The sequence below is a fragment of the Bipolaris maydis genome, assembly GCF_028858645.1.
Source record: "Bipolaris maydis strain C4 unplaced genomic scaffold PSV08scaffold_3, whole genome shotgun sequence".
Taxonomy (NCBI): Eukaryota; Fungi; Ascomycota; class Dothideomycetes; order Pleosporales; family Pleosporaceae; genus Bipolaris; species Bipolaris maydis.
In genome coordinates, this window is record NW_027093859.1 from 1,116,681 (window position 1) to 1,137,906 (window position 21,226).

General features: G+C 51.1%; 8 protein-coding genes across 8 annotated transcripts; 3 read left to right on the top strand and 5 right to left on the bottom strand.

The window, feature by feature from the left end:
• Positions 1-168: 168 nt before the first annotated feature.
• PSV08DRAFT_274557 (uncharacterized protein) lies at positions 169-2,118 on the bottom strand. The gene is made up of 4 exons (XM_014219467.2): positions 1,960-2,118; positions 1,800-1,888; positions 896-1,739; positions 169-844 (listed from the first exon to the last, which is right to left on the bottom strand). Exons 2-4 carry the CDS (start codon positions 1,855-1,857, stop codon positions 559-561), a joined length of 1,188 nt encoding a protein of 395 aa, XP_014074942.1. The 5' UTR covers positions 1,858-1,888; positions 1,960-2,118; the 3' UTR covers positions 169-558.
• A 3,086-nt stretch (positions 2,119-5,204) lies between these two features.
• On the bottom strand, positions 5,205-7,129 carry PSV08DRAFT_407886 (DNA glycosylase). Its single transcript, XM_014219465.1, has 6 exons — positions 7,071-7,129; positions 6,220-7,020; positions 5,765-6,102; positions 5,566-5,631; positions 5,422-5,475; positions 5,205-5,334 (listed from the first exon to the last, which is right to left on the bottom strand). The coding sequence occupies exons 1-6, from the start codon at positions 7,113-7,115 to the stop codon at positions 5,268-5,270; spliced, it is 1,371 nt and encodes a 456-aa protein (XP_014074940.1). The 5' UTR covers positions 7,116-7,129; the 3' UTR covers positions 5,205-5,267.
• Positions 7,130-8,735: 1,606 nt separating this feature from the next.
• On the top strand, positions 8,736-10,793 carry PSV08DRAFT_217582 (beta-lactamase/transpeptidase-like protein; the record flags this gene model as incomplete). Its single annotated transcript, XM_014219464.2, has 3 exons — positions 8,736-9,225; positions 9,312-9,443; positions 9,499-10,793. 3 exons carry the CDS (start codon positions 8,736-8,738, stop codon positions 10,605-10,607), a joined length of 1,731 nt encoding a protein of 576 aa, XP_014074939.1. The 3' UTR covers positions 10,608-10,793.
• A 429-nt stretch (positions 10,794-11,222) lies between these two features.
• PSV08DRAFT_399687 (cytochrome b-c1 complex subunit 7) lies at positions 11,223-12,128 on the bottom strand. Its single transcript, XM_014219463.1, has 4 exons — positions 11,922-12,128; positions 11,704-11,812; positions 11,592-11,645; positions 11,223-11,543 (listed from the first exon to the last, which is right to left on the bottom strand). Exons 1-4 carry the CDS (start codon positions 12,035-12,037, stop codon positions 11,427-11,429), a joined length of 396 nt encoding a protein of 131 aa, XP_014074938.1. The 5' UTR covers positions 12,038-12,128; the 3' UTR covers positions 11,223-11,426.
• A 120-nt stretch (positions 12,129-12,248) lies between these two features.
• PSV08DRAFT_217588 (mitochondrial carrier domain-containing protein) lies at positions 12,249-13,958 on the top strand. The gene is made up of 2 exons (XM_014219462.2): positions 12,249-13,043; positions 13,101-13,958. The coding sequence occupies exons 1-2, from the start codon at positions 12,578-12,580 to the stop codon at positions 13,838-13,840; spliced, it is 1,206 nt and encodes a 401-aa protein (XP_014074937.1). The 5' UTR covers positions 12,249-12,577; the 3' UTR covers positions 13,841-13,958.
• Positions 13,959-14,053: 95 nt separating this feature from the next.
• On the top strand, positions 14,054-16,632 carry PSV08DRAFT_399689 (Mpp10 protein-domain-containing protein; the record flags this gene model as incomplete). Its single annotated transcript, XM_014219461.2, has 1 exon — positions 14,054-16,632. The coding sequence occupies one exon, from the start codon at positions 14,054-14,056 to the stop codon at positions 16,328-16,330; it is 2,277 nt and encodes a 758-aa protein (XP_014074936.2). The 3' UTR covers positions 16,331-16,632.
• PSV08DRAFT_196857 (uncharacterized protein) lies at positions 16,101-18,012 on the bottom strand (the record flags this gene model as incomplete). Its single annotated transcript, XM_014219460.1, has 2 exons — positions 16,101-17,294; positions 17,358-18,012. 2 exons carry the CDS (start codon positions 18,010-18,012, stop codon positions 16,549-16,551), a joined length of 1,401 nt encoding a protein of 466 aa, XP_014074935.1. The 3' UTR covers positions 16,101-16,548.
• A 729-nt stretch (positions 18,013-18,741) lies between these two features.
• On the bottom strand, positions 18,742-20,826 carry PSV08DRAFT_407892 (major facilitator superfamily domain-containing protein; the record flags this gene model as incomplete). The annotated part of the gene is made up of 6 exons (XM_014219459.1): positions 18,742-19,420; positions 19,469-19,721; positions 19,769-19,982; positions 20,042-20,223; positions 20,290-20,507; positions 20,570-20,826. 6 exons carry the CDS (start codon positions 20,824-20,826, stop codon positions 18,742-18,744), a joined length of 1,803 nt encoding a protein of 600 aa, XP_014074934.1.
• Between the last annotated feature and the right edge of the window lie 400 nt (positions 20,827-21,226).

Consider the following 21,226-nt stretch of genomic DNA (forward strand, 5'->3'; position numbering starts at 1 on the left):
ACGTCATCAGATTGATTACAACGTGTCGCACTTGTCACGAGCGGCTTCTTCTAGTCACAAATAACAAACGGAGAGCTTGATTTTGCAACAAAACCGGCCGGCCGCAGGACTGCTGCACAGACAAACCGTCGTTACACACTTGCACATGGAAATATGCTTGGCTCGTCTCGGACCGAATAGGCTTGGATTCAACTTTTAGCCATCTGCACGCTCAACTCCACGAGGTAATTTATGAACAGAAATAAATGAAGAGAATGACTGTATGAACTATCCCAAACCAAACCTTCCTCGCGGCACTGCTACGCCCCACGTCGCTCGACAGACTTAGATATACTGCGGATTAAATGTCTGCCTCGACCCTTTTAGCCAAACAATACATACAATTGTTACATGCTGATCCATGAACCATCCCCACAAGCCCTCCCTCCTCCAGTCCTCAGAAGCTGAACCCGGGTTTCACGCCCGTTTCTGCTCGATGCTGTACGCTATCAAAAAAGAGTCAAATCCTTGGGGGGTGTAGTCTATGCGATACGGTGAACGCCAGCGTCATCAACCTGCTTAAAAGAAGAGCACAGCGACCATGGCGGCAAGGCCAAGAGCACCGTTGACAGGGCTGAGCGAGGTAGCGGCGCCCTTCTGGCCGCTGCTTCCGCTTCCGCTCTGCTTGGTGGGGTCGTGTCCTTGCTCACCGGGGTCGATGAGAGTTCCCTCGCAAGTGTAGTCCTTGCTCTGGATGAGCTTCTTGGAGTAGAGGTTCTGGTAGAAGTCGCAGGTGTCGTTGAGCTGAGCAGACGACTGGATGTTGAAGGCACCCTTGACGCTGTTAAGCTGGGGAGTGGAGACCCTGGAAATTGATTAGTAAAGACTTTTGGTTCATCTCGTGAAATGTACTTACTTGCTGAAGTTGCCGCTCATGTCGAAAGCACCGCCAATGCTCTTGAGTTGAGGGAAACCGTCAACCTCGACGAGCTTGGAGTTGTTGGCAATCTGAATGTTGCCGTTGATCTTGGTAAGGAGAGGGAAGGAAATGTTGTTGAGCTGCTCGTTGGCGACAATAGCAACAGCCTCACCAACGCTGGTCAGGTTGGGGGCAGAGAAGGTCTCGAAACCGTTGTTGTACAGACCAAGAGATCCGTTGAGGGTCTCGAGGGAGGGAACGGAGACGGAACCGCAGAAACGGAAAGTCAGGTTGCTAGCCCAGATGAGGTTGGGAAGCTCGACCTGGACGGCCTCGTTGTTGTCGGCAAGGGTCAGCGAAGTGGAGACGTTGCCAAGCTGCATGGAGATGGAGTCAATGTAGCCGTTGTTGGCAATGAAGATCTCGTCAGCCTCCTCAATGTTGATGCCCTTGAGCGAGCGGAGAGCAGTGTTCTGGATGTCGACCTTGTCGGCCTGGGTGACCTCAGAGGTGAAGCCAATCTCCTGGAGGTTGGGGAGCGCCTGCCACTGGATCGAGTCGATGGTCTTGAGCTTGGGGAAGTTCAAGGCGTAGAGGGAGGTAAGGCCCTCGAGGTCCATGGTTCCGTCAAGAGTCTCGAGGTCGCTGGCGCTGATCTGCTTTATGTTAGAGTTGTTATTGGCGACCAGGTTGCCGGTGATCTTCTGGACGCCATCGATGGCGATGTCCTCGGTGGTGCCGGTAGCAATGGCGATGCTACCCGAGAAGGTCGAGCAGCTGGCCAGGGCAGTGGCATCGCCGGCATTCTGGATGGTGGTGGTTGCGGAAACGCTGCAGGCGGCTGAAGGAGCTAGTTAGCGAGGCCGCGCAATCACGTCTTGTTGGGAAAGCAAACACGCACCGTAGGCAGTGCTGGCGGCGGCAAGGGCCGGGGCAGCGATCTTGAGCATGGAAGGCATTTTTTGTTGTGTAGTTGAAGCAGGACGGTAACTGCGAGTAAATGTAAGCTGGCGCGTCGAGACAGAGAGTGGAGTCGGCCGAAGGCTGCGACAGTTACGTACCTGGGATGTTAAGACTGCTCGCACCGTTTCAGTTTGGTGGGCGCTGAGGAGAAGTGGGAGCGGGTGCGGGAGCTGGAGCGAGAGGAAGAATTAACTAGAAAAGCAGGCAGTATTAAATGGAATAGTCCCAGTGGCGCGATTGGAGAAGGCGCGGTCGTCAAGAGCGAGTGGATGAAGACAAGGAGGAGAAGAAGAAGAAGGACTTTGCAAACAAGAGCGAGAGCGTGGAGAAAAGGGGAGCGCGATGGTGCCAGACGCGGCCGGCGCTAGGGGGCGGCGCTAGTGGTTGCGCCGGCGATCATTGGCGGCCTGGGCGGGTGCCCAGCATCATCGATGCTCACTTTGGACGCAGTCAATGCCGCAGACGGACCATGGATGCTTGCCCGCCTGGCGCCACTGCTGCTACGACGACGCCGACGACGACGACGACAACCACCACCACCACCATCCATGGCCATGGCAAAAACCACGGCCACTGGCCGCATCCTGCCTGTCGACCGACCCCATGCGCTGCTGCGGACCTGACTGCTCTCTCTTTGCCAGTCCCATCCACCTACCCTAGAGAGGGCCCAGCATGCCCGCGGCGTCGGTCCCAATTTCACCCTCTGCACGGCCGCCCCGTTATCCCTCGCAAGCAAGTGCAAGCAGCATCCAAATCCTGTATTATCCACCATGTGCGGGCCTCGCATCCAGGATAGCGTCTGCATCGCCCCCTCGCCCTCCTTGCTAGTACTATGTAGTCCTCTAGCAGCCTGGACGCGACTATGATGCGCCCTCCTCCGCTAGCTGCCTGCCACGTCCATTCTTTGTGCGCTCTTCACAACTGCCAGTTGCCAATTGCACCCACACAGGCGGATGGGCGGCACGTTGTGCTGTAGTGCAAAAGTCAACGGGCAGCCACTGTCCACTGTTGCCACTGTCTTTGCCAATGCGAAACACAACAAGCAACTGCCTCTTACGCGGCCTCGACTAGGCCGGCCCCCCCTGACGTCGGTCTCGAGCGCCTCTCCAATCGCTCCAATGCGGTTACATCCGCTCCTCATCCGGCTAGCCTGCCCGTTGCAATCTCCACCCTCGCTCAACACCAATAATGCTGCCAACAAACTGTGCTATTCTTTCCTCTGCCCCCCGGCGACCGCTTTGGGCCCTCCTGCTGCTTTGCGCTATCGTGCAGCCGCCTCCTTTACCGTCCCCGCGCCCAGTTGCATCATCCACACCCGCAGCCTCATTTCCTTTCCCCGAGGCGTTCACAATGCTCACAACTGCATCCGCTCGCTTATCGATTCCCTCTCCCCGAAGAACAGCCTCGCCAGCGTCCGCCAAGCAAATTACAAGACCCGCATTAATTCATGTCTCATTTCCCATGCCAGGCCCCATCTCTCGACATCAGCCCACGCCCTCTCCCCTTCGTATCCCGCTACTTACTTGCTGAAACAAGTAGACAGGTATGACATCGCTGCCGCCAGCATCTTGTTTCGAAATGCAAGATATTCTAGAAAGCGCCAAGTCGGTCGCGAAGCTTGCACATGCTCATGTCCAACACACACTCGGTCTTGTTTTTGTCGCGACAACAAGTTTCCTTTGTTTCAACATCTCTATTTTCGCCGCATCTTGCTACACATACCACCATGACAAAGCAACCACATGGGAATTCCAACCTGTGATTTACATGGTCTCGGGCCAAGACAACAAACCTCCTTCACCATGCCCGGATCTTGATACTCCCACTGCTTTCTGTTGATGTTCATCCCCCGTAATCTGCCTTGCACCCACTGTTAGCCGTGCGGCCATTTTAAGCACACCGAAAGAAAGAAACATGGCCCAGCGGGTAACTCAAATTTCCCTTAATATCAAAAGTGGCTCCTCGGCAAACACCTAATGGCTATCCAAGTCTAGGTGTCTACAGGAAGGACCTACACCGCATGTGTTGGTTGTTTTTAGTACGATAAGGCCCGACTGTATGACTGTGCTTGTCATGCTCAAGAGGTCGTCCATGTACGTTGCAGCTCAACATGACACAGCAAACAGCACAGCACTTGTCCTGCTCAGCTAGCCGATGGTAGCTGTTCTAGAAAAGCTACCTAGGCCCACAGACCATTTCTTTTCGATTGGCCATTACACCTTACCTTGTACGATACTTGCACAACAAACTCAATATAGTCTCGGCCACACGTCTTTGCTTGCGCTCAACCTTTTACCCAACTTTGTTTTTTAACTGCAAGGTTGCCTTACCAAACATACTGTACAATGCCCTGCATAGTTCAATTCAAGGGTCGTGTTCCAATATAAACTTTACGACGAGAGTTCCCGGGTAGGCGGACCATGTCGCTCAAGTCTCGAGCGCCGGACGAACGAGGCATCCTGTGCCTCGCGGGGGAACCCTTTTTCAAGGCAGCCAGCAGATATCAACGTGATACACAGGTGTCAACAAGACCACACATCAAACCATGGCCATTCTACTATCCGAATCCCTCTTCAGCAAAATGTTCCAGCAAAGATGGCAGGTACTGATGTCTTCCGAGCTCCAGTGCGGCTCATGCTCACGCTCACGTTATCTTGGCTAGATCAAGCCTTTTGCTCGCCCTAAGCTTTTTGCAATCTTACCCGCTTACTCTGCTGCTTTGTTGCTACGACGCTTTGAGGTTCCACCCACATGGACTATTGACGGTTACTAGTGATGATGCCGTCTCACCCCTATTTTCATCCGGCAATGACGATACTAACGACGCCGCTGTGACATCTGTGTATACGAAAAAGGGATCTTGTGCTCTGATTTGTCCACATGAATAAGTCCAGCATTAACAAGGGCATTTTAAAGGTGATCACATACTTGCACGTGGTGTCTTTTGACGAATCTAATGATAGCTCGATATAAATGCCCGCACTCCACCATCTCCACGCCAAGAAATCGACATCTCCATCAAAAAAAGTCACAATGACCTGGTCAACGACTATTGATCATCTGCTGATCAACAGACTGATAATCATATGCAATCGATCTTTTCCTTGTTAGAACCCCCAAGAGATCCAAGAAAAAAACCCTGCTTCTACCTGACCCACAAAACCCACACTTGTACACATCATACGCACATCAAGAACCCCTTCCTTCTCCACAAAACAAGCATATCACAAACCCTTCCTTCTCCACACAAAAAATGATGTACACGCACGACCCTGTAGATTGTAAACCAGGGGTTCGGGAATATAAAAGAAGATGAGAAAAAAACAACGCGGAGCTTGCTGTCATGATACTAGTACTACTATTATTCTTTCTTTCCACACAGGATTGACGAGATATCGCAAGATCATCACGACTTTTGCAAGACGGTGACGTCAACATCGGCTATGCGCCACATGTACCACATGAGGAGTGATCTAAAAAAAAGATACTATTAGTTTCTCCGGATTTCAGCTTTACAGAGAAAAATGGCGTAGGGAAGAAAGAATAAGGTAACTACTTACCTGTACGGCGAAAATTTGGCGGCTGTAGCAAGCATTTCTTGCTCGCTCATATATCTAAATAGTGCGAGAAGCTATGCATTAGTATTTACGCTGACTGGCAAAAGGAAGAAGGAATAGATGGAGGGGGAGGGGGGTGATACGTACTTCCACTTCCCGCCTTTGTTCTTAAGTTTACTTACGTCACGGCCAGCGTAAACGGCCATGCCGCGTCTACAGAAAACTCCACATTAGCTTCTTTTTTCCTAATACTCCTAGAAAAAAAGAAGAAGAAGAAAAGATTACAAAACATGTACGGGAAAGGCCTAAAAAAGGGGCAAAAAGAGAAAAGGATAAAAATACATACTGCACTCCCAAATCCCCCGTGCTAAAAACATCCATTCTCTTCAACCCAAAACATGCAAACATCTCGACGCTCCAGCGGCCCAGGCCTCGCACTGCGACGAGCTTCTCAATCAACTCTTCGTCGCTAGCGCTGACGAGCATCTCAGCGGAGAGTTCGCCTGAGGCGAATTTTTCAGCGAGCCCGTGGATGTATTCTGCTTTGCGCTGGGACAGCCCCGCCGTGCGCAGTGTAGGCAAGGGGAGAGCTAGGACTTGGGAGGGGGAAGGGAAGGAAGGGTGGGTAGAGGGGAAGAGGGCTGTGAATTTTGAGCGGATGGAGGCGGCGGCTTGGCTTGAGACCTATGATAAATTTTTGTTAGTTGTTACCTCTGCCGTGCATACGATTTCCTTTGCCATTGTGCTTCTTGGATGGCTGGAAGGAATGTGTGGGCTGGTGCTGAGAAGGAGAACGTTTACCTGTTGTCCAATAATCCCGGAGCTCAGGGCTGTAAATGGATCGACTACTTCTCGTAGCCCCTCTGGACTGAATATCTTACAGTGATGCTTTTCGATCAAGGTCTTCAGCTTGGGGTCTACGTTCACTAAATGCGCTTCTGCGTCTTTCAGCAAGCGATCGATGTTCGTGCTTGCCCTGGGGATTGCGCCCACGTCTGGAGGTACCACTTCTTTGGCTTTGCGCTTGCGAGCGGGCGTTGCGTCCTCGGGCTTTACTGGTGAAGATCCATAGGCCTGGACGGTGTGGGAGCCGTTTGGTGTCGCTAGAGGTGCGTTTGTGACGTGTGGTTCTGCGGGACGGGTTTGCAGTTTAGGAAGATCGTCCAGTGGGTGATCGAAGTCTGCTCTGTCTTTTGATAGAAGCGTGACGGCTGCAGGAGTGGGTGTAAAAGGGACTGGCTTTATTGGGGATTCTGCAGTTGACTTCGTTTTGCGTTTTTTGGGAAGAGGCGTTACGGGGTCAGATGAGGGTGTAATTTCCGGAATTGTCCGTTCTATGGCTCCCTTGGTGTTTTCTTTGGCTTCAGGCTTCTCCGATACATCGCCTGGTGGTTGTGACTTGGACGCGACTTTCGAAGTCTTGCGCTTCTTTGCCGTCGCATTCGATTTGGTAGCCTTCTCATACTTTGCAACGCCATTTTGACTATCCAAATCTGACACTTTTGGTATATTAGTACTTGCGACGCGTGCTGAGCGTCTTAGAGACATGATTTGTGACTTGTAGATGTTCCAACGGATGCTGGCTATTCTAGTGAATAGGCCCTGACGTCATACGGTGAGTGCGCAGTTGGCCAGGGGCTGCAACGACGTACGGTGTGTTTCAGCAATTGTCCTGCTATGGTGCTCCCGAAAAGCATGAGCTCAATACTTAATGTTAGAAGTGGCGAGCTTGACGCGTTACATGGTGGGGGGCTACTTTGTGTTCAGCCTAGCTGACGCCTGAGCACATGATCGCGTGGCGCTGACATATCAAGAATGTCGACACGCTCCGCATTCTCGAAATAGAATGATCGACATAATTGTTCACAACTTTGGTGGGATTTGAAGGTACAACTTGCCTATAAGAAGATAGCTTTAGAATTACCATTTGGCATTCTATCTTCTGAGCGCCGGGTTCACAAAAAAGCAATCAGGAGCTGAGGACGGTAACAGGTTATGTTCACGAATATGAAACTGTATCAGATTTATTTTAAGGCATTTCTAAGCCATGTAGGACTCAATGCCTCAAAAATCAAGTCACAGATTGTAGTTGTTGGTGGCCACGTTCATATGGCCCATGATACATCTCCATCACCCACGGACAAATCTGAAGACCCATAATTCCTACTGAATTCACAGAAAGTAAAGCGATAGACCAGCCAATTTTCTTGCCTTCCATACATCTGTATAGCCTAGCCCTTTAGATATACTTCACTTGCTGCAAAATTACCACTGACCCCTCCCCGAAGCGTCGTCGTGCTCTTTTGACCCTGGTTACAATTGCATGCGTTTATTCCATCATATTGTTGCACTGGAATCTTCTGTTCTTGTGTGATTACATCACACAAAATGGCGCTAGCCTATCCACGTCATTAGACATATGTTACCCAGGCATAAAGTAAGATAACTTGCGATTATAATGGCTATGAGGAATGGCACACTAAGCTAGAAATCTAATAGAAGTACTTTAGACGTGAAAACAAAGAGCAATAGACCACTCATGATAGTTGCACAGCCACGGATCTGACGGCTGCGCTCATAGTTTCGAGCTTCGTAGATAGTAAGCTTGTTTTTCATTTCGGCGATGCGGACTGCCAGTGGATCGGTATATTTGCCTTCCGGGGAGATACTTGTGTTGATTACTGTAGTTAGTACTGGTGTAGATTGATGTCGTTGTTTTATTCACGTTTGTGTGTAATAAAATTATGAGACAGAAAATGAATTTCTTTGCAAGAATATATACTCAGCGCTCTATATGAGAGAAAAGATATGTCCAATCTGTATCAAAGCATAAGAAAATTACGTGATATGAGACTGGTCATAGAGTTTGCGCTTGATTGGTAGCTGTAGCATGAACGACGGTATTGCTTTTCGATCTTACGATCCATATTCATTACCTATTAATTAGACGATTTCAAACTTGCTGGGAACAACCCAAAACACTTGAATATATACTGTTGCTGCTGTTGCGGACCTGGCTCATACAATCGCACGTGATCACACCTCTCCGCATTGGAACAACAAATGATCAAAATGACAACAGAATCTGGAGCTTTTCATAATGCGATATCATGTGAGAACTTTCCAAAAGAAGCAATTGAATGGGTATGTTGCGCGGGGATATAGAAGAGGGCTGGCGAAGCAGGTTGCATCGCCGATTGTGGTCAAGCCACAAGGCAGCAGTTCCTAGTAGTATGACGCGGGGATGTCATACGACAACCCACACTTGCATTTGCTGTATTGACGATACTTCTTGTAAACGCTTCACACTCAAAACAATGCGAGTGCTTCTTTTCACCCCGTTGCTTGCTGCATGCGCAAGCGCAGGGTGTTTTGAGCCCAATATTGCGCATCCTCCACCTAGATACGATGCTCATGATCCTCTCCTCCAAGAGGCATTCCAGTCGATAAATGAGGCACTCACTGTAGCTATCGCCGCACCAGAATTCGACCAGACCTCTTTATCTATAGAAATTACTTCTTCAAAAGAAACACTCTGGTCGCGACACCACACGGCGCGCGATCGCAATGCCTCACGCCCGGACATCTCAGAAGTCAATGGCGACGCGCTCTACCGCATCGCTAGCATAACAAAAGCTTTTACTGTTCTCGGGGTTCTGTATCAACACGCATCTGGAAATGTGAGTTTGGATGATACGGTCAATACGTATCTAAAGGGATTGGGAGACAAGTCAGATGGTGGCATACCATGGAAAGATATCACGCTGCGTAGTCTGGCCAGCCAGCTCAGCGGCATCCCACGCGAGTGTAAGGTATCCGACAACAAAAACCGCACAATGTTTCAAGCATGCCATACCGATGAAGGTAAGCAAAAGCTGATTTGACATTCTTAGGGGCACAGAGCGATCTCATTCATCAAGATCTTGATCTCGCCAAGGTGGGCCTGCCACCCGATGTTTCCAGAGAGGGCTTGCCGACGTGTGATGAGTACTCGCCGAATTATGAGACACCTTGCACTGCGAAAGGTTGGAATTTTTTCAGCAAGAATAAAGAATAACGTACTAACTGATTTCTGCATAGATTTGTTCAAACAGCTCAAGAAATTCCGCCCACTCTTCGCACCAAATCAAGCATCCACCTACTCCAACATCGCCTACGAGATCCTCGGACTCGTCCTGTCGCATGCCCGAAACCAAACTTACGAATCATACATCGAAGAAGCCATATTCAAACCCTTGAACATGTCTAGAAGCACCTTCTCTCTCCCCCCTGACTCTGCAGGCGTAATCCCCTCAGGCCTTCATTTCTGGGACGTAGATGAAGGCGTCCAAAATCCTACAGGCGGTATATACAGCTCCTCTACCGACCTATCCAAGTTCCTGCGCTACATCTTAACGCATTTCAATGCTGTGACACCCGCAATCAACTGGATCAACCCCGTCTCATCTTCACGCGGCTTAAACTCGTTCTACGGCATACCCTGGGAAATCCTGCACACAGACCGTATCCTCGCCGACTCGAGACGAATGGTACGCTTCGTTACCAAAGGTGGTGGTCTCCCTGGCTACACCTCTGTCATCATAGCCGTGCCAGAATATGACTTGGGCATCACGATTCTCGCCGCTGGGCCTAGCCGGGTACTTTTTACACTTAGAGAAGTAATTACTGTCACTTTGATCCGTGCGGCTGAGAAACTTGCTATTCGTCAGCTGAATGAGCGCTACGCTGGTACATATGCCGTTGCCGATTCCAAGCTTAATTCTACGGTTACGCTGAAAGCCGATCATCGAGGCTTGGTTGTCACGCGTTGGATATCAAACGGAACGAACATGTATGACTCGCCTGTTGTCAGGATCTTTGCACCATCGCAGTTTTATATTCAGCTAAGCCCGACGCTTTTGTTTCGCGATGAGGAGAGGGCGCTTGGAGAAGAGTGGCGTGGCATGCTTGCTGAAGAGCGGGGTGAAGGTGCGGGGGGTATCTGGGATGACTTTTGTGTGGAGAACTATGAGACGACGAGTTATGCAGGTATACCGTTCAATGAGGCGGTGTTTTGGGATGAGCGCGAGGATGGAACATTTGGGACATTGGAGCTGTCTGCGTTTAGGGTAAATTTGACCAGGGTGGATGAGGACGGTGGTGATGGAGGAGAAGTGGACTACGATGGACATGAGATCATGGAGTTGTGATCAATGACTCTCTAGATATATATGTAATCTACCTCTGGGGTGGATGACAACGGAATATGAACAGAGTGAGGGCAGGGAGATGAAAGAAGCAACAAGCACATATCGTGTCTTGTGGTCTTACTTTAAATCATTAAAGGCTCCTTATTCTGTCTTGTTCTGTGAACCTGCATGAAAGTATTGTTATCTCCCCAATTCCGTTCTGTATGATGCTCGGAAACATCTTCTTGTGTTTACAGACTGTATATCTTGAACCTGTGTCTGGATAGATTCAAATGATTTTGAGCCACAAAGGTTACAATGCCAATAATACGCGTTGTGCATGAATTGCTTTCCCGACTCATCAATGGAGTTGAGGTTGTTTAGGGATAAATAGACGCCTTGGCCGTGTATTTAGCTACAATCTATGATGCGCTTATCCGTAGTTGCACCGCCGCGTCGATAAAAGTCGCCACCTTCAGTCATGTCGACTCCAACAGCTTGCGATGCATAGAAGACATTTATGAGCAAGTGAAGTCAGTCGAAAACTGGTAGAAACATATTTTGCATAGATGATGCAATGTTTCTCCACAATCACAACAATGCTCGCAGAACAGGTTCTGGTAGGCCACTTTGTCGCATCTCCGGAAATTTATCCAGAGTATTGGTGGGCATCATATTGATCATTCCAACGTGCCAACGACCAAAAAAGGGAACAATGGTTCGGATGCAATGGAGATGATTCCTGTACGAAAGACATTGGTATGGTACACTCTATTGCACAAACCCCAAACTCGCTCCATCCAGCCCGAAAATGGTCATACCAGACCCATTGCCACATATCTAGTGACCACTGGCGGCGTTCCTCTGCCTCTTCTGGACAATCATGGTCTCAAAGTCCTCACGCTCGGCCATCTCGGCCTCGATATCGGTAATCAGGGGGCTGAGGTATGGGACGTCCTGTCACCGGTTAGCCTTTGGTAGATGCATGCGGAGCGGTAACTGTACCTCCTCGGGCTTGGTCCACTCCTCCTTGGGCAGAAGCTGGTGGGACATGGAGAGCTGCGACATGTTAGCCACTTGATGTCCAACCTTCTTGTGTTTTTGATATAAAAAGTACCTGGAAAGCCCTGCGCAGACGGAAGACACGGTCGTAGGCCTCCTGGGGTCGGAGACGCTTGAGAGCGGTCTGGACGGTGTCGTTCTCCTCAGGGAGCAGGTCATCGGCCCTGTATTGCAATTTCCGTCAGCCCATTATCCCACACCCTTCATTTTTCTGTCATATAGAATTTTTTTCTGTCCTCGGCGGTAGATGGCGTTCGCATCGGGGCTCCGTACCTCAGGCCAAGCTGCCTGTAGCCAGCGGCGTTGCAGTACCAGTTGGAGAGGGGCTTCATCCAGCGCTGCAGCCATGGGCGCTTCATGATGTAGGGGGCGAGAGACGGCGCAGACATGGTTGCGGTGGTTCGACGGCGAATCGGGGATGTCGAGTCGTGATGCTGCCGTCAATTGCAGTTTTGACAGTCGGAGGTGGTGAGGTCGTAATGCGAAAGAAACGAAAGCCAATAGGCTGAGCTTGGCCGTCGGCGGGCCAGGGGCTTAGTCAGCGACCGGACGGTCCCACCCGCTCAAGCAGCTTCACTTGTGCTTGACACTGGCTCTGACGTCGCATCGAGAACCAAGCTTTGCACCACCACCACAGCATCCACCATCACCACCGCCACCCCACGCTGCCCTTTCTCTCACTCCACACCCCAGATAACCGCTCCGCAACAGTTGGTGCAGTCGCCTGGCCTGGCACCCTCAGAGACAACTCCGCACTTGGTCCGCTCGTCAATGGAGCCGAACAATCGTTAATTCTTGTGTTACTCAAGTGCTGCGGGGTTTCCGCACACTGAGGCACCGCAAAGGGGACGACGGCCTGTACGCACCCACCCACTCTTCAACCACGCCCATAGACTGGCTCTAATGAATCGGCACACGCAGTGCCACCCATGTCGACACACGATCCCGAGCCGCCGTCCCCGACGAAAGTCCCCGACCGGTATGCGCCATCCGCCCGGCCTGTCCAACCGCGCGACATGTCGATACCCACCAAGCAAAGTGCCTGGAGTGCGCCCATTGCGAACCTGGCTGTCAAAGTCGCAAATCTTCCTGACGGCTCCGTCAATGCGTTGTGCGGGGCTTCTGCCGGCGTCGCTTCCGGCATCGTCACCTGCCCGCTTGATGTCATCAAGACGCGATTGCAGGCGCAGGGCTCATTTCGCCCACGAAAGTATACTGGACCGCCCCGCACCGTCTATAAAGGCCTCGGTGGCACTGCGCGCATCATCTGGGTCGAGGATGGTATCCGCGGCCTGTACAGAGGCCTCGGGCCAATGCTACTTGGCTACATTCCCACCTGGGCAGTCTATATGAGCACATACGACCAGACCAAGAATCTCCTCTATCCTCAGATGGGTCAGTAGCCACTCCAGGTTTTTTTATCTTGCATTACTGACTAGGTCTGATTTTCAGAGAACAAATGGCTCGCTCGAACTATTGCCTCATTAGTTGCCGGTGGCTGTTCGACCCTAGTCACCAACCCCATTTGGGTTGTGAAGACGAGATTAATGTCACAAGTCAGCGCTCGTGCATCAGACGAACATCGGCCGCCATGGCACTACAAAAACACATTTGACGCCTTCCGCAAGATGTATGCCAAAGAAGGTCTTATATCCTTCTACTCTGGACTTACACCAGCTTTGCTTGGACTCACGCACGTCGCTATCCAGTTTCCACTATATGAATTCCTGAAGATGAAATTCACTGGCCTAGAAATGGGCCAAACAGACGCAAAGACCGAGGAGGTGCATTGGTTTGCAATTGCGTTGGCCACTGTACTCAGCAAAATGACTGCGACATCGGCTACATATCCACACGAGGTTTTGCGCACACGGCTGCAGACCCAGCAACGAGCGCTTCCCGAGCACTCAGACAACCATATTACATTTCGAGGAGGGCACCACGATCAACTCCACACAAGACCTCCAGGAACAGCTTCTTCAGACGGTATGATCAACATACCTCGCTATCGTGGCATACTTCGAACATGCACCGTAATCCTTCAAGAAGAGGGTTGGAGAGCCTTCTACAATGGTATGGGCACCAATATGGTCCGCGCTGTTCCTGCAGCCGTTACGACTATGCTTACGTTTGAACTGTTGAAGAGTGTTCACCAGAAGCTGAAGAAGGAGGGGGAAAGGATAGAAGGATAGAAGTATAGCGATGATTTTCTGTTACTCATTTCACATGATCAGCACGGCGCTGCTATGGCCAGCTTGATGTTCTGCATTGATAATCATGAACATATAATATAACTGATTAAACCTCACGAAACTATGCATTTCTCGAATCAATCGTATTTTTATTTTGTGATAGTGTGTATCTCAAAAGAGATGATCTAGGCGGCGGTCGAGCTAACGCGCGCTATGACCAACTTCTCCACCAAAAAAGTTCGAATGCTGTCGCGCGAACTTCAGTGCCTCTGCACTGCGAGTCTTCCCAACCGCATTCAGCCACGACAATTCGATAGGATGGCACCGCCTTCCTTTTCGCCCGATACCTCTGTTTCTTCGCATACACTCTCCCTGGGCTCAGCCCCTCCGCCCCCAATGGAGCTCCAGCCCGCCGCTGCGACTGCGCCCACAAGTTTGCTCACAAACCCCCTCGCTTTCTTGCAGCCTACTTCTCAACTTAATGCGTCTTTCCTGGCCGCTGCGAAACAATACCTCGACCCCGTCGCTGCTGGCGTGAGCGAATCGCAGTCGAGACGGCAACAAGAGTTGCGCAAGAAGCGGAAGCGGGGCGGAGGCTATGACGACGACATTAATGTCTTGCACCTGAAAAAAGTCCATGTAGACGGCTTCGGGGTAGACCAAGTGTTCGAGCAGACGCGCAAGATTGTTGAGGCGACAGCAGAGGAAATTGAACTTTCGCTGCCAGAACAGGAAGATGGCGTCGTGCCAGAGTTTGATGAAGAAGACGAAGACGATCTTGAAGAGCCTGAGGAATATCACACCGAGTCTGACATAGGAGAAGAGGGTGTGGATTGGGAATACGACGGTGTGGACGATGACGAGGACGCGAAACCAGAAGACGACGAGTCGGAAGACGAAGATGAAGAAATGGAAGACGGCGAAGAGGGCCTGCTCTCCGACGAGGGATCTGATGACGAGCCTGCAGAAACCTATGTGCCCGATCCAAATGGTCTTAATGATGGCTTCTTCTCTATAGATGATTTCAACAAGCAGACCGACTTCCTAGAACAGCAAGATCAGAGAGGAGAGGGCGTGGATAGCGATGACGAAGAGATAAATTGGGAGGCAGACCCAATGGAAGCCGGTGGTGCCAAGACCAAGTCGCGGCCTTCGTCAGGAGACGCGTCCGATGATGAATCCGATGAGGGTGGACCAACCTTTGGTAACGCAGATCTCAATGCGCCGGAGGGTGACAGCGGCGATGAAGATGATTTCGAGGAGGGCGATCTGGACGGCCTTGACGCTGGCATGAACGCCAACAATGTCATGTACAAGGATTTCTTTGCGCCGCCGGCGCAGAAAGCTGGAAAGAACAAGAACAAGAACAGCAAGAAGCGAGGGCGACCGAACCCTCACAACTTCCCGGAAAAGCAAGAGGAGCCAGAAGAAGAGATCGAAGAAGACGTGGAGCGCACTATGGCCAAGGTACACAGAGATCTGTTCGAGGACGATGATGACGTAGAAAGCGATGGCGATCTTTCGGATGTTGACCCTTCAGATCCAAAGTCAAGACGATCCACACACGAACGCAGACAGGCCAAGATAGCAGAAGAGATCAGGAAGCTAGAAGCAGCCAATGTTGCAAAACGACAATGGCAGTTATCTGGAGAAGCACGCGCAGCTGATCGCCCGCTGAATTCGCTCCTCGAGGAGAATCTCGAGTTCGAACGAGCCGGTAAACCTGTCCCAATAGTCACTCAAGAAACATCAGAGGACATTGAGGCACTCATCAAACGACGCATCTTAGCCGGGGAATTCGATGAGGTACACCGCCGAAGACCAGACGACCTCGCAACAGGCCCCCGCCGTGGCCGCGTCGAGATAGATGACACCAAATCTGGCAAAGGTCTGGCCGAAATCTATGAAGAAGAGCATCTGCGCCAGACAGATCCCAACTTTGTCGAGGCCAAGGATGAAAAGCTCAAAAAGGAGCATGATGAGATCTCTGCCCTCTGGAAAAGCGTATCTGCTAAACTCGATTCCCTCAGCTCTTCACACTTTAAGCCTAAGCCAGCAGCACCAAACCTCGAAATTCGCACGGACGCCCCTGCCATTGAAATGGAAGATGCCCGCCCCACTGCTGGCGGCGACGTCGCAGGCGCAAGCATGCTCGCGCCCCAAGAAATCTACAAGCCCGGCGACGAGCAAAACAAGGCCGAAATTGTCACAAAGAGCGGCATGCCTGTTGCCCGCGAAGAAATGTCTCGCGAGGAGAAGTCATCGAGGCGACGGCGCGCAAAGGAGAGGGCTAAGAAGGCTGGTCTTAACAAGCCCAAGGAACAAAAGGTCGAGGGCAAGGAGAAGAAGAGGGGTGAGAAGAAACAGTTGCTGGGTGACTTGAAGAAGGGTGGCGTGCAGATTATCGGACGCAAGGGTGTTATTACGGATGTCGAGGGCAAGGAGGTCAAGGATGGTGTGAAGAAGGGTGCGGGAAGCTACAAACTATAAGCAGTGTAGAAGAATCCCCTCATGTTTTTCTTTGTTTCCAACCTTGCATTAAAACTCTTGTAGAAATGTAAACGAATCATGTTCTAAATATGTGTGTATATGTATAAAAAAACCCGCGCTAGATACTCATGGTCATATAAATCATAATTGTCTTGATCATTTCATCGTCGTGATCATAAAAAATAAATAAGAAAAAAAAAGGCCAAACTGTCGCCCTCTCACAACACCACCATTGCAACCCCAATCACGCCTACCGCAAAAAACGACAGGGCAATTGGAATTCCCGCCACAAAACTCGCCTGGCTACTGCTAGTACTACTCGGCGTAGCCTTGGCCGTCGTGCCCGCCTGCCCACTCGCCGTCGCCGTACACTGCTGCTCACCACAGGCATAACCCTGAGGACAGCAATTGCCGCCTGCACTCGCAGCACAGCTATACCACGCACTGGGACAACTGCTCGGGCCGGTCGTCGGCGCAACAACCGTAACGCCATTTGTATCTACAACGGTGCCAGTAGGAAGCACGCACGAGGAGCCTGTCGTCTGGCAGTCGCGGCCGACGCGGCAGCAGCCCGAGGGGTAGTAAGCGCTGCAGACGTAGAAGCCTTGGGGACAGACGTCTGCGCTGGTGGCCTGGGCGGCGGTGGTGGTGCCGCTGGTGGGCCGGATGGGGGCGTCCGGGGCGCGCGTGCTGGTGGTTGGGTTGTCGCCGATGCAGGAGGCGCCTGTTGCGCAGGTGCGGCCGTTTTGACAGCAGCCGCCGCCAAGGGAGGCGGGACAGGAGAACCAGCCTGTTGAGCAGGTGTATGCGGTGCGAGAGGAGGAAGAGGTGGGTGGTGGGGTTGTGCTGGAGGGGGAGGGTGTGGTGGAGGTTGGGGCTGCTGTTGAGGTGGGAGGTGGGGGAGCAGCGGTAGAGGAGGTGGAAGAGGGCGGGATGAAGGTTGTTGATGTGGCTTCTAGAACGCCTGTGCAAGTTAGTATCTACCTTGGTCATGACATCTTGTTGGTGGTGTATGTTTTGGACTTACATCCTACGCCCTGGCATTTGAATCCAGGCAAACAGCATCCTCCATTCGATGAACCAGGACAACTTGAGTATCCGCTCGCAGTATCACAGCTGACGTTTCCGGCGCAAGTCTGTCCTTTGGGGCAACATCCAACATTTCCAGCGTCAGAGGTACCACTGGTATGTATGCAATTGCTTCCTGTACCGCAACAGACGTCCGGCGCCCCAATCGACTGGCAGCTACTTGTTCCCTCGGGACATTTGAATTGGCGTTTAAGCAACACATCTCTAATGTGCATGCGCGCTAACCAGTCCGACTGGGCCAACGGTCGTAAAGGCGGGTCAGCTTGTACTGCGAGGTTACCTAGATTGTCCGAGTCGGATCTCCGAGACTGTTGTTGAGATTCTGAGGCGAATATCCAATTGTCGAGCATGAACATTTCCCCTTCGTCCAGACTCATCTTCTTGACTCCAATCGGCTTCTCATGTTGCAACCTCTGCGCGATACTCAATCCGCGCTTCGCATGGATCTCGTCCTCTGGAAAGTACTTTAGGTGCTTGGGTACATTGTGCGGCCATTGTTGCTGGTGCGAATCGGCTTGGGCGGCAACAACAGATGAGGTTGCGCACAGGGCGATGATAGCCGGCGGTAATGAAAACAGGTGATGCAGATACATTTTGACAGTCTGAGAATGTGAAATTTCTTTGGTACGGTCCCTTAGAATTCAACAAAACGAAGCATGTCAGATTCATGGGAAAAGCATGGTACGCGTGCGGTGTGTTGTCGAGGGTGGCTGGTGGGACCGATGCAAGCGTCTGACCCAGGGAATTGGCGAGGCTGGTATGTGTTGGCGCTTCACCGCCAATGGTGTTCAAGAAAGCATGGTGCTGCCCGACTAGAACAAGACAGGGCGCCGCAGCTATCGGGTATTACTGTAGATCAGAATGGTGCATGAATTGAGTTGCATGTATGCAGGGTAAGAGGCCACTGGACGTCATAGTGGTTGGGGGTTTGCATGTCCCGCCGTCCCACTGGTTCCGACAACATTCCCGGTCCCTCGACCATCCAACGCTGAGCCTCGATCACGACTACGCTGATTACGCGTTGAGTAAGGCTTGGATATTATGCACAGAGGACACGATACCTTTGCTTTTTGGTTCTGGTTCATCACGTTGTGTGAAATCTGACAAATAATATCCTTCGGGACAGGCACATCATGATAATGCCATATAATCATTTCATTGGACTCGAATATGATAACTATACATAATATCATTAAAGTCGTGGCATAGGGCGAACATCACCATCATTCAGGTTGCCCTTTACCCATTCCGACGCGTCATCCCATAAATGTCTACCTTGTACCGCACACGTGCGTCGCAGACTCAGACCTTGCAGTGATACACTAAGCCTGAAGACCCTTCCTAGCCTTGTGTTCGCTCATGCGCGAATTCTTCAACATAGCTACCCACACCAAGCACGGAACAAGTGCACAAGTTCCGAAGATGACCATAGTCTTCTGGGTGTCGGCAAAGGCCCGAACCACAGCCTGACGTTCTGGACTATCCCATGGTGATGCCAACTGGGCGTTAATGTCCCCGTAGAGTCGAGCAACCTCGGCGGCAGGAGCGAGAGGAAGATACTCGGCAATCTTCCGAGGTACCGTTTGGGCCCAAATCGTGGCGCTAATAGATTGGCCGATGGCACCGCCGACTGCAGTGATTACGTTGAGGAGCGCGATGCTGACGGCTACTTGCTCATGCGGTACAGCGATCATGATGGCGACTTGCTCGACATTGTAAAGCATTGCGCTTGCCATGGCGCCAAAGACCTCGACTACAATGAGGACTGCAACATTACTGCCTGGCGTACGGAGATAGATTAACAGGCCAGTCATGAGGATCTGGATAGGAATCGCGACGACAGCTCCCCACTTGTAGGTGTCGGTGTACTTCATTGCAAAGCTGACAATGATGGCCCAAGTACATGAAACGATGTTGAAGATATTCGTGATGTAGCCTGCCTTGGAGACCGAAAGCTGAAAGACAACCTGAAGGTAAGAAGAGTACATCATTCGGTAGGAGCTGGTCAAATCAGTCAGTGCTGTCTTCCAGATAGATATGAAGACTTACTAGAAGGCAATCCATGAGTTTCCACCCAACAGGCAGGCCGCAATAACGGAACGGTTCTTCATGAGGTAGAACGGGAAGAACGACTTGCGAGCGTAGAAGCGCTCCCACACAACGAAGAGAGCAACGAGAAGGGTTCCGAAGACGATCATGCAGATGACCATGGGCGAAGCGAAGCGATCTTTCTGATATGCGGCGAGAGGGAATGGAAGAAGTAGAAGCGAGAAGCCACCGCATACAAGGATGAGTCCGACGACTGAGAGGTGTTAGCAGTGCAGAACCATGCTTAACAAGAGCACTCACTATCAAACTCGATGCACCAGTACTTGATGCTCTCTACCAGGGATCTATGGGTGCTCTCACGCTTGAGAACACCCAGCTTCTTCGCCCGTCTACCCATGAGCCAGAAAACTCCCCAGAAAGTTAGCGAGAAGACGGGTGTCAAGATGGTGAATGTTCCATAACCCCAACGCCAGCCACCGTGCTTGAGAAAGACTTCACCCAACTTGGGACCGGCCTAGGTGTGAAGAAAAATTGTTAGCAAGTAAAATATGTGGATGGAAAAACGACACTTACAAATGTGTTGACAACATAAGGGAACCCTGTGAAAGCCATCCATATTAGGCGGTTCTTCATGAGCGAGGTATCGGCGATGAAGATGTTGAAGACATAGTCTACACCGTTCATGCCAGTCCAATAGATGACTTGAGCTGCGCAAAACGTCTCTACGTCCTGGCACTGGGCCATGAGCATCAATGCTGGATCAATTGTAAGCCATTGTAAAGTATCTCAAGGAAAGGATAAAGCAAGCTGGCAAGACTCACAAAGAACAATGCATATCAAGCAGATGAGAAATCCCTGAGGACGACCGACAAGATCAATGAACTTAGCCAATGGCAGCTTCGAGACACCTCCAACAATATTTGCAACGATATCAGTCATAGCAGTCAAGCCATGCTTCGAGAAGGTCGACGTAACGTAGGGCTTCCATGTGAAGTTTGCCTGCTGCTGGAGGGAGTTGATGAACGAAATGAGCATGATACTAAAGCGCCGTCTTAGCAAGTATCCCAGTTGAATTAGTTGAAGGGAGGATAATGTACTTACGCGGCGTAAGCAGCAATCAGCCAATTCTTGGTCCAGACGACAGTGACAGCTTCCATCTCAGCGGGGCCCTTGGGCTGCTCCACATCAATGTTGTTAGCGGTGGGGGTGGTCACCATCGATGCTTCGCTGCCGTATCTATCCGCGGTGGGATGCTTTGCGCTGCCGCCAATGGTATCATCACTATGGGCGAACTCGCGCTGCTCACCGATGCCCATACCGGCAAGCTTCTCCATCTGCGGTGCGTATCCGCTAGCCATGGTGACTTGTAACTAGATCTTTAATTGTTAAGGTCGACTGAAGTAGCCGCAGGAGCAAAGGGTGTGGGAGAGATGGAGCCAAAGGTGGAGCGAAGGGGTGAGGTGATATGTACCTTTGAGTATAAAAGCTGTGGTTGATGTGTGATGAACTCCACAAATAGTTGAAGAGCTCTTCAAAGAGCGAGTGTGATGAGGAAACAAGATCGGGGTAGAAAACGATTGGTATATAAGGGCTGGGGGCCGAGCGCAGTGGTGATGAAAGTGAAGTAGAAGCGCAGTGGCCAGACCCAATTTAACCCCTCACAGTGAGCGATAAACAGTCCAAGCAGGGGTCACATCGGTTTTGGGCAAACGCTGTGCATGTGAGTGGTTGGGGAAGGGGCGGCTGGGACCCACTTGC